The sequence below is a fragment of the Populus nigra genome, chromosome 12 (assembly GCF_951802175.1).
Source record: "Populus nigra chromosome 12, ddPopNigr1.1, whole genome shotgun sequence".
NCBI lineage: Eukaryota > Viridiplantae > Streptophyta > Magnoliopsida > Malpighiales > Salicaceae > Populus > Populus nigra.
The window spans coordinates 13078969-13091890 of NC_084863.1; the positions used below are offsets into that span (position 1 = coordinate 13078969).

The 12922-nt window shown below is 34.1% G+C and overlaps 1 protein-coding gene across 1 annotated transcript; it reads left to right on the plus strand.

Moving 5' to 3' along the window:
* Positions 1-2817, plus strand: LOC133669760 (uncharacterized). The gene has a single exon (XM_062090030.1). It carries the CDS (start codon positions 80-82, stop codon positions 2546-2548), a length of 2469 nt encoding a protein of 822 aa, XP_061946014.1. The 5' UTR covers positions 1-79; the 3' UTR covers positions 2549-2817.
* Positions 2818-12922: the final 10105 nt, after the last annotated feature.

Genomic DNA, 12922 nt, shown 5'->3' on the forward strand with positions numbered 1-12922 from the left:
CAACCTAAAGTAAATAAGTGCTTCCTTAATTTATGCATAAAAGAAAAAAAACACAGCACACCAGCTCGACCCCATTCCAATGGCTTCGTCTCCAACTCTCCCTCAAGATTCAACCCCAGCCCCAAATACTCTCTCACAAAACCCTAACAACACAAACCCAGATCAAATTCAACAAACATTACCTGATGATGATGATGATGATACCCAATTCCCCAAAACCCTAACCCTTGAAATCCCGAACCCTAACTCACAAGAAGATGACCCAACTAACCAAAACCATGACGACTTCGAAGACCTCACCCTCTTCTCTCCCACCACAACCACCACCACCACCACCTCCCGTCGTGCTGGGGGTGGACGGAAAAGCAGGAAGGCTAACCAAAAACGACGTGTACAGGTTAAAAAGTCTGAAAAAAAGCTTGAAACTTTAAGCCAAACCCTAAATCCAATCCCCTTTGTACCCAACAAAATCCTCGACCTCGCTTCACATGAAACCCTTTTAAAAAAATTGGGTTTGTGGGAATTTGTGCATTTGCAATTTGATACTAATATTCGTGCTGATTTGCTAGCACAATTGATTGCTGGTTATAATCCTGCGATGCGGGGTAGTTATGTTAATGAGGTTAAGATCATGGTCAATCGTGCTGATTTAGGGCGTGCTTTGAAGTTACCGGTGAAGAAAGAGAAAGGTAGTGGAGGTGATGGTGCATCTGAGGTTACGGAGAGTGCGGAATCAATTGGGTTTATAGAGGAGTTGGTGTCAAATTGGATTTTGTTACATGAGGATACTTGGATGATGCCGCCAGATATATTGAACTGGATTAAATTGATTAAAGAAGGGAACTTTGACAAATTGGATTGGGCTGGAATGATTTGGTATATGGTAGAGAAAGAGTTGAATGCGGAACCTGGTTTAGGAAATTGTTATTATGCGTCGCATTTGCAGTGTTTGATAAAGTGCCAGAGAGAGGAGTTGTTGAAGGAGGGAAGTCTTAAAATGGAGATTGATGTTAAGGATGATGAAGATGATGAGGGTGCGAAGATGGAGCAGAGTGTGATGATGGAAGAGGGTGTGGAGATGGGTGAGGAGTTTAGGGGTGAATCATTTGTGTTAGAGGAGCATAGAATTGAGTTGAGTCTTGGAGGGATGGATAATGCAGGGAAGGAAGAGGTGGAGAATGTGGGTGATGAGGATGTGATGGATTTTGAGGAGAGGAAAGAGGAAGAAGATCAGGGTCAGTGGGAAAAGATCAGTATGGATGGGCATTATCTGCAGCCATGTGGTAGTTTTAGTCAAGTTGCGGGAATGGAATTTGAGGAAGAGAGGAAACAGCAGGATGAGGTGGAGGGAGAGGAAGAGGGGAAGGGAGGAGAGGAAGGAGAGGAAGAGGAAGGGGAGGAGGACGAAGAGGAGGGGGAGGACGACGATGATATTGGTTTCCATATCGCAGCCAGAGGGAATATTTTGGAGGGCCTAAGCTCTGAGAATCTTCTTGAGGTGATGGGAGCAGCTCAAGTTCCTTTTAGTTCAGGTGTCCAAATTCATGATAATGTATCTTCCAGGGAATTTCTCGTTTCTAGGGTTGATACAGAGACAATTCCAGGTGGTTCTTCAATTTTTGGTAATGTTGGTGGAAGCAAGAGGGTGATTGAGCATCTTCAGAGTGATATACCGCATCACTCACTTAATGGTGGTAATAAGAGGATGCGGAGTGATGGGCATTGGGATGCAAAGCCATATTCGGACTTTGATAGTTTTGAGGAGGAGATGCAGCATATGATGGGAAAAGCCAGAATGATGATGGAGGAAAAGGAGCAGTCATGTCAGGAAATGAGTATGCATCAACAGGTGTTGTATAATGAGTTGCAGCAGCGTGAAAACTTCATTCAGCAGTTGCAGAAGACCAAGATGGAAGAGCAGCGGAAGAGCCAGTTGGAGGTTTATAGGCTTGAACGTGAATTGTATATGATGGGAAATCTTTTAGAGGGCTATAGAAAGGCGTTGAAGGAGACACACAAGGCATTTTCTGAATACAGAGCAAGATGCCAACTACCTGAAGAACCGATTTATAAGGATACTGGGTCTGGTGGTCTTGTTTTGAGCACCATGGAGTTGGAGAAGCAGCGCTTGAAGCAAGAGGAAGAAGAAAGGCTAAACCGTGTATTTCTCGAGAAGTTGGTTAAGGAATTTGAAGCAGAGTGCATTCCTAAATTTGAAGGATATGAGAATACTGTTAAGTTGCTGAGTGACAAGTTACTGGTTGTTGGGGAAAAATTCAATCTCTTGAAGGAAATGTCTGGAAAGCGAAAGGTGTCAGAGATGTCAGAATGTGTTGCCACTGAGGACTGCAATACAGCTAAAGAATCTGTTCCAACTGAGGAATGTGTTTCAGCTGAAGAATCAGCTGTAGTACAGGCTCCTGCCGAAGAATCTGTTCCAGTTGTAGCACAGGCTTCTGCCCCTGCCGAAGAATCTGTTCCAGTTGTAGAACGTGCTCCTGCTGAAGAATGTGATCCAATGGAAGAATGTGTTCCAACAGAAGGATGAATTGCTCTCAAGTCTGTTTTGACTTTGAAGATGTAGGTAAAGGAGAGCTCTTTTACGTAAGCTGATACAGCTTTTGACATATCGTAGTCTAATATATGTTCTGAAAGTTTTGTATTAAGTACCTTTTAGAATTGAAGCTTCATGTCACATAGTTTGCTTACATTTTCTTTTTAACTTCAAATGTGGTATGCGTTTGAGCAATGCTATGTACTGATACCACAACTATTTCCACTCATCTGATTTATCAATAATATGTTAATTTCATTGTCTGGCGAGACTATTAACTGAGAAAAAAACATACAACTAGATAACACTTTGTGACACAATAGGCAATCTGATATAGAAAAATGGTTTATTTTGGATAATTTTCCCCTGCAAAACTTGTCACTTTTGGTCTATTTTCCTTTCCGCATCACCATCTTGTTGTTCATCGTTATCTCGACCTATGTTTTTGGGCCTTTTCTTCAGTTATTTGGTTTCTTTATCCATACGGTCGTTGTGATCTTTATATGAATAGTTTCTGTGAGAACATTGCTTTTGGGGTTAGAGCTTAGAAATATTGTAAAAAATGTAATTGTTGTAAGTTGTGAAGCTTTTCAATTATCCTTATTGATTGTTGTAAGTGGAAATTAGCTTTAGCTAATTTTGAAACTAATTTCATATATATTTTATCTTGTATTCCTTGAAATCTTTTGTTCTTGACTGGCTACTTATATCTTCTCTGAGAGGGTTACAAGTGATCTTGAAACTCTCCTCTACTTCTATATATGCCATGAAGTAAATCCTCTACTGCACACTGTTGCTGTTCTGCCATCTGCAGATCTCTGTTTTGGTAATATTTCTGTGTCATCGAGCATAATTGTGAGCATGTTTACCTTGAGCGATGGTTGTGGTCGGGCATCACCACAGTTAGTAAATGAGCAATGGTTCATGCAAGTGAAGAAGTTTGGAAATGAACGACAGAATCCAGCTTGTATTTTTGCTATAGACAATGCTGTTGGAAAAGTTTAGAGAACTCTGGTACTGGAGTTAGGAATTGTTTTTCCTAGAGAATGTTCTGGATAGCAATTGAAATTTGCTGACGAGAGTTTTAGGACAACCAAGTATGCTAGAAGCCCCTTGGTCGCTGCCTAGTAGATGGTCTCTTCTGATGTTTGCAACATCCTGAAGGTAGGACTACCTGCGTCTTGTAGATGTAAGATATGTTGGTCCAGGAGTAATATGAGTGTGAATGATTTACAGAATCCGTCTTCAAGGCTACACTGAAGTTCTTACCATATGACTTGTCATATATCTTCATTCCATTTCATGCCACTTCTGGTTTGATGGTAGAGCAAGTTAATCTTCAAGGTGAGGTATTGTTTGTTTGTCTAGCCAAAATTTCTTACTATCACAGGATCCTACGCAAGTGGAACTGTGATTATTGTATGAATTTCTGCTAGAAATATCAAAGAACTTGCCTTTTCTATTCTAGCCCCATTTGATTACATCCTTTTTATTTATGCAAGCCTTAATCACACTGTAGCTTGGAGGTGTTATATGCAAGCCTTTATATTTTGATTTCTTCTTCTGATGTAGTCGACCATTTTCTTTTATTGTTTCCATACAATCTAATTTTCTTGTTTCTTTATTTCATTCACTTGCTTTCAATTAATAGTTAAATTCTTTTATTTCATTTTTGTGCTTCATTGTCGGAGATATAAAGAGCATAATTGGTTCAGCTTGAGTTTGTGATCTAAATAAAGAAGATATGTAAGAAGATGAACTTGAACACAATAACTTTAAATGAGTTTGATAAAGAGGTTAAAAAAGAATATAATGTGCGTTTTAGTTGTAGAGAAAGTTTCAAGAAACTTTTGAATTGTCTAAAGAGATAAATGTGGAGTTGGAAGATTCTTATGATATTAGTCTTTGTTAATTACTTGATTCCTTACCCCATGTTTGATGTCAAGTTATCCCTTACCCTTTACACGTAATGAGTGTTATAATCCGTTTATATCTTTATTTTTCTATATGTTTCCAAAAATTATATTTTCAATCAAATTTAATTTTTGGCATTAAAAAAAAGAAATAAAAAAAAGTTTATAGAGAGAAATAAAAAGAAAGAGAGAACAAGGCTAAGAAGAGTAGGAACTAAAAAATAATAAGGGAATGATATGCATGAGAGGAAAAGAAAAATAAATTGGAGGATAAAGCAAAATAAAAAAATAAATGGAAAAAATCTTACACGTTAAGGAGAGAATTTAATTAATTAAGAATCCATGGTCAAGAAGGAAATAATATAATTACTTAACAATATAAATATGAGACATTCAAACAAAGAGAAAAGACACATGGAGATAAAAAAAGAGATTTTTACAAAAAAAAATCTAAACTACACACAAGGAGATAAAGAATCATAAAAACATAAAAAAAACCTAGCTTCCTCAAGATGTAGAATGATAGCCTAGAAAATTCAACAACATCAATAGCCTTCTTTGTCTTCGATTTCCCATCTCTAATTGAGGTGATTGATGCTATCCGTACCAAAAAAAGGAGTTGTGCACACCACAAATTCACACGCCTCTCTCTTCTGATGATGGGCGATACCTTAGCTCTTTGGAATATATCAACAGACTTAATCTGTTAATGTATCTGTTTGTATTTTATAGGTCTGTTGGAATATTCATTGATGCAAAACATTTTATGTTACCAGATTATATTTGTATTCCTTATGTATCTATTCGTTAAATACTTAAAATCACAGTACCACATACAACACAATAACATCAGTTCTATGTATAATAATAAAATCACATAAAATAAATATTTCATTGTGATTTAATAATAAATCAATGTCATTGTCATTACATTAAAGTTAATTTTGTCCAGAAATATTACATTATATTTTATGGCATTACATATTTGTGTTGTGAAAATTAATTAGAATTGTCTTCTTCTTCAATTTCATCATCATCATATCCATCGTGATCTTCTACATTGATTTCATCGCTATCATTATCTTCATTGACTTGTGTATGTCCGCTGGTTCTCAAAACATCATTTAATTCCTCAATGTTAGTATTAACAAAAGTATTATTGGTGATGCAAAAATTTAAATTTTCTTCTAAGTTATTAGATAGAGCAACTCGATATAGATCAACTAACTCATCAAGTTAAAACACATCATCTCTCATAGTTAATTTATCGTTGCCATCATAAAAAACCTGGACACGACCCCTGAGATTGGTTTTCACTATGGATAACCAATCAAATGTTAAATGATCATTTCTAAAGGAAGGAGTGTATGTAATAAACTTGATGATATTGTTTGACACGTCAGCATTACAGAGTCTAACCTTTGCATTAATTACAACCAAACCATGATGGATATTAATTTGATTCCTTTGTTAATGGTATCATTCTAATAACATTTGAATAAAAAGACTATTATGTTTGCTATGATATTGCAATTTAATGATCTTTTCCAACTTCCTATATTAGTCAACTTCAAACTCATTAGAAGTCCATTCATTAACACAGACCTCACTGTTATATGTCTTTCTACCCTAACCATACGCTTCAGTATAAAACAAATGTCCATTAATGAAATACTCGTTATGGCACTTCACCTTTCTTTTATGACCCATACTTAATAAATTTAAAGAAACACTAACATTCCCTCCTAATAAATCTAGCACATGAATTACATTTCCATCACAATTAATGAGAAATATGTAATTAAATTAAGTGTCTTGAGAGATAAGAATAATTAAACAGTCCTTACATGTGTTCTAAACCACGTGAAAAATTGTTCATCTTGTAATCAAAATATTTGGGATTCAGTTAGCTATGAGTTTTTGAATAGTAAAAATTGACGATGTTGTTTATGAGGAATTCAATAATCTATCAATTTATGATAATATAATAGATAAATTGTTCAAAAGTAACAACATGTGGAATATTGTACTTATTAAATAGACCTTAGTTCATCATAATTAAATAACATATAATCATGTGCTTGTTTGAATTCTATTTCTGTCAAATATTTTCTCCTTACAATATTTTTTGATACGAGTCATCCCAGATGAGAGAATATTGACAATTTTCCACTAAAAAAAACTTGCCCACTGTCATCATGCCTTGGAACATGGTTGATTCTTGTTCTTAAGTGAGGCTTAAATAGTACGGGATAAATTTTGAGATCTCTTCAACGATATAAGCCTTGCATATCGAAGTCTCAATATACGCCTTATTTTTTACTTTTCTCTTAAGGTTGATAAGCACCTCCATGGAATTAAATGAATGTTTTTAATTTAAAAAAAATAATCGAATTTTAATTACGATGCATGTGTAATCCCTAACCTCTCGAATGGATACATCAATCTATATTAGACTGAGCCTCCGACTCTTGCCTCAAATCGTAGATGTATTGGTAAATGCTACATTAAGTCGAAGAATAATAGAGGGAATGTCATCTCAAGTTTGCAAATTGTCTGGATGATATTCATTTCAAGTCTCTTCATGTGTTATGTCTGCAACTTGTTAGAACATACATCTTTAAAGAAGTGAATAATCTCCGTGAGTGTATCCAATATTGTTTTTGGCAATAAATCCTAGTAAGCTAATGGAATGAGTGTTTGCATAAATACATGGTAGACATGACTCTTCATTCTATACAATCTGCAATCCTTCAAATTTAGCAACCTTGATATGTTCTAAGCATGTCTATTAGAAAAATAAATATTCTTAAGCCATCAAGTTGTAAACCGTGAGTATTACCATCCAACAAGAATAAAGAGCAGCAAAAGACCCGAATGGATTAAAACTGTTTATACATAACTTAAGACACATGTTCCTTATCTCCACTGAAAACTAAGGATGCACAATGTTAAAGTGTTTGAAGGCTTTACTATCGAAAGGTGGCATGATTACTCCATTTACCTCATCATGTGATTGATGTTATGTCATGTGCTTAATAATCTTTAGTGACATGAAGAACCTCTATAATTTAGGTGTGATTCTATATGTGACAAGAGTTCTTTCCTTGCTAGTTTTGGGTTTATAATGAGTATGCCCACATGTTATGTACTCGGTCAGCTTTGCATTTTCAAGGTAGTATAACATGTAAAAGTTTGGGCACATGTTAATTTTCTAGTATCCTAAGCCGAGGGGTTTCATCATGGATTTAGCAACATAAAAGTTGTCTTTTAGCCTATTCCCTTTAGGTAAATTCTTTTCAGCTATTCAACAATTTTATAACCGACCTCACTCAACTTATGATCTGACTTGATGCTGAACACTTGTACAATGACTGATAATTTATTGTGATTTGTGCACCCATTGTGGCTGCATCTATATTAGATTCTTCATCTACTATTAGACATTGATCGATATAACCCTGATTCATTCTCATCACATCTATAATAATATTCCTATAAGGATTACTATTTTCATCTATAACTTCATGCATGTTGTTAGAACTAGAAGTTGACTCAGCTATCCTTTCTACCATGGTCTCGTGAGGAATATATGGTTCTCTATGTGCAAACCAACACAAGTATCTCTCCACGAATCCTTTTTGTAGAAGATACATTTTTTACAACATTTGGTTCAAGAATTTTTTTTTTTTACATATGATTTTTAAGTCATTTTTTGAGTTGTTTGAGGCCATCAATAGATTTATCAAGTTGTTTATGATCTTTAGGGTAAAATACAAGATGAAAATAGTTTATTTAGCAAAAAAACCAAATCCTCGCTTTTCTAGAAACCTTTGGTGTTGGCTTCAATAAACACTAAAAGATGCATCATTAGCTCATTTTTTTTTATAATAGTCATCCGCCCTTTAAAAAATAAAAAAAATATAAAGCTAGGTTCAAGTGCACGTGCTGGCTAAAAGGCTCACGTGTTCGAGCTCTTTTTGTAAAAAGGCCACCACGCCCGCGCGCCAGCTTTTTTTTTGTTATTTTATTTTTGGTGAAAAAATTAATAAGAAAAATCATTGAACCTAGTTGAGTTTATAAGCTGAGTCATAAGTTTGACTGGGTAATCTGCAACATCCCGACTATTATATATATATATATTTTTTGTTTGATGATTTTTTTGTCCGTAATTTTTTTTAAATCTAATTTCATCTTTTTTTTATTGATGATCTATTTTTTTATTTATCTCAAAATAAAAAAAAAACAATTTCACTATTTGTTATCAATTATCTACTTTTGCTATCTTGGACCCACATGTCTATCATAGTTTTTTTTTCTTTTTAAAAGAATATTTGATACAGAAAAACCCTCATGTGTTTTATTATCGTATAATTAAATAAAGAATAATTTTTGAGATAAAAAATTTATTGAATTCAAGGAAGTGCACGACTTGCATCGTGAATTTGCTTGGTTGACTTGAGTTCATTTGGTTTTTTTTTTTGTAATTGAGTGTTATTTTTTGCTAATTTTATTTTTCAACATTAAGTTAATTGAGAATTAAACTTTTCAATTTGTTTTTTGCAATATTATTTCTATATGTTTAGCAAGTCAACTCAGATCGATTGAAGTAGATCCATTGTGTTTCCATCTTATCATTTAATATATAATTTCTTCAAAATTCATAGTTAAAATTTACTTTTTTTAAGAGATGTTTTTTTTTTGTGTTTGAAAAAAAATTTGCCCTAACGCACGACTTAACACAGATCAATGTGCAAGTCTAGCTCTATTCACTGTCCTAATATTGTTGACGGCTTGGCCCATGGTCAACAAGTTACGTCCAAGTTCAGTTTGCTGATTGATTGAGTAGAAAAATAAAAGTGATCACAAAATGATAACAACAAGGTTCTGCTTTTTAACTTGAAACGCAAGGAAAATGTTTAGAAATAATTAAGAAAATTCTAGATTCGTTATTTATTCGAGGTTCATGAATGTATATAATTAGTAGGGGTTCATGTATATGCTAGTACATTCATCTGTATTTAATGAATCTTAAACTCCCATTTTAAAGGGGAGGAAGTAAATCTCAACTCTGACTTTTGTTTTTGTTCCTAAACTTGAAATATTCTTGCTTTGAGGTTTATTTTAAAGGAGAGGAAGTAGATCTCAATTCTAAGTTACAGACTGAGAATTCTCCTGTCACAAAATCTTTCTTAGAACATGTAGGAAGGTTTCTAGTGAACTTTTAGATTTTTTAGTTCTTCCAGTTTCAGATTGTTTATAGTATACAAATATATTTCACATTTGTTTTTGGCACAAAGTTGACAGAAAAGAAAAGAATGGGATTTCCGAATCCTTCATACGAATTAAATCTTTCCCATCGAAAAGACCAAACAAGATATCTTTTAGTTAACGAATCTCTCTCTATTGTTATTTAGGATCATCATTTCGGTTACATTTTGTTAATCCAGGAAGCTAACAGTGCAAGTGAATCTGCATCGCGTCATGCAGATCACACTAGTCGATTTCAATCAAGGAAAAAAGGAAGTGCATTTGGGAAACGTATCGTTCCCGTGAATGTGAAATTTGATGATATAATTGATGAAGTAAGATATGCTTTAAGCAATTGTGCTGCCCCTACAAACGTTGAGCATGAAAAGGCAATGGCAGAGCAAGCAAAACAATACTTATACATGATGGATTCAAGTCTTCTCATCAGACAGAAGAGTCAGACGCTGCAGTTAGTGAAGTTGCTAATCAAGAAACAGAAGATTCTTGTTCGTCCATGCCTCAATCTGTCAACGGAAGTGGTTGCTAAGAATTTACGATTTCTGATTTAAATCTGAAAGGGTCTGATTATGCCCCAGATGTGAAAAAATTCGCAATTGAGGAACAACTTTCGCTGTTGAAATCAAGGTGCAGAGAGACAGAGATATTCCGTAAAAAACTTGTAATTCCTGTGTTAGTGAAATTGAGAAAAAGCTAAAGAAATCGTCAACGAGCCACTTTGAAGGAAATAAAAAAACTGGCCAAATCAATGGATTGGATTAACTATTGGGTTGATGGACTGGAGAATTTCAGGATGGGCATTTGTGCTTGCATTGTTTATTGGCTGTGGTGGCGAATACACGCACCTTCATCTTTTCATTGATCTCACCATCGCAACCACCAATGTTCAAGCCCATCAGAGCACCGGCCAAGCCCAGTGTCATTGGCCTGCAACATGTAGGCATGAACCCCCACGAAATATAAAATGCTAAGCAATACAATATCGGTGTACATTTGGCTAAACGTATCAGCAAACTCATATAGAAAACGTAGATTCATCTACATTATACAAAGGCTTAAATCAAGAGAAAGATGCCCACCTGCGATGAACAAGTTTGTTGTCTGAAAATGCCTTGGAATCTCCATGGCAATATTTTTTTCTCCTTTTCTCCCATTATTTGGCATGCCAATATTTCTTTTTCTCTTTTTCTCCCATTATTTGTCCTTATCGTTCTCTTTCCTTAATTTGGCTAATTTTAAAATTGAAATGAAAAAGAACAAGGAAAACTATCTAGCGCGTGTTTGCACACATGTTAAAAAAGACATCATCTAATGGCGATGCATGTCATGTCATGCTACCATCGATCGATGGAGATCTTCCTTTATTTTATTAGTTTTATTTTGTCAAAAGAAATTTATTAGTTTGACGCGTGTAATTTTTAGAGGTGTTATGATTTTTGTTTAGAAAGAAAAAATCATTATTATATTATTTTAATCTACAGTGTTGTGTGTGTGAATGTCAATAATGAAACACTGATCTCCTTTATTATTATTTTTTTAATTTTAGATTTTTTTTATTTACCTTAAATTTAATTATGAAATTCTTCAAGGTTTTCTTATCATGAAACTGGTAATTAAGTTATCCATTCTTTGACGTCCTTAATGTATTTTGTTTCCAACATCTTAAGCAGATATTTTTTAGTTATCCCATTTATCAAGTTATTATTACTTTCACCTTTCCCTTTGTTTTTAATTAATGGAAAGTTACTAAAAAACAATTATCAAATTAACTTTCTCGCGAGTACTTCTTTTAAATACGATGTAGAACGTTTCTAAGAAACTTTTAGGTTTTTATTATTTTCCATTTTCAACTTTTTTATAGTTTTGGACGAAAATATAAGGGGAAAAAAGAAAAAGTTACAGAATTTCTTTTTTTATCAACCCGCTGTGCATTTGTTACATGCATATATATAAGTAAAGATGTAGAATGAAAAAGTCTGAGGTTCGCCTTACCTCCTAAGGAAAGGAATAGACATGCATCATTGTAAATTATAGGGGTGAAAAAAAAAACTAAAAAACCGATTAGATCGAGAAAACCGAACTGTGAAAAAAACCAATTGAACTGATTAAAATTTTGAAAAAACCGACCGGTTCAGTTTTGGTTTTATAAGTTTGAAACCGAAAAAACCAAACCGAACTGAACCCAAACTGAAAAAAATCGGAAAAAAATTGAGCCAAAATCGAGCCAAACCGGTTTTGTTCTAAAAAACCGAACCGAAACCGATTGGTTTTAAAAAAATTCGGTTTGATTACTTTTTTTTTAACAAAAACCGAATCGAACTGAAAATGATCATCCTTAATAAATTACTAGAGAGCATGAAAAAACGACCAACCTAATCAAGAGAATTAGAGTTTTGATAAATATTCCAAGAAACAAAAAAAACATATGTTGTGAAAGAAACCATATAAAGTCTCTCTCTCTGCCTCTCAGGAGAGAGATGAAATTAATTATTTAAAAAACAAACAAAATTACAAAAGGACGACTGTCCCAATCAATTTCAGGTTTAAGCTCTCATGGAAACCCTTAGAATCCAGCAAAATCTAAAAGAAATTAGAGAAAAAAAAATCAAAACAGTAACAGTTGCCATTTAATTCGTACAAAACCAACCAAACATCCAATCGCAGGTTACCAGTCCAACAGTCCCCCAACAATACCAAATAACTAGGTACATTGCAGGTAAGGTGTGCATTTAATGCCCAATCCTTCCACATTAAACAAATAAAAAATCTCATAAAAATCATCGAATATCTTGGGCCAAACAAAACAACTTCGTGCGAGAAAACCACTCAAAAACAGATCAATCAACAATGATTACACTTAGTGGCTATAGTGTTTTCCTAAGTCCAAACAAAACAACTTCACGTGAGAAAACCACTTAAGCGATAAGAACTGCTTCCATCCACAGTGATTACATTTAGTGGCTACAGTATTTTCCCAAGCTGTTTTAGTTTTTTTTTTAATACGACTCTCATGTGGTGTTATTATATAACATCAATTTCTTTTTAATGTTTTCTATATTTATAGAAAGAAATTTACTTGCTTACGGGCCAAAGATCCATAAAAGATAAATCTGAAATAATAATAATAATAATAATAATAATAATAATAAGCCCATGTAGCTTAATTGCTTCAGGAAAGCACAAACCT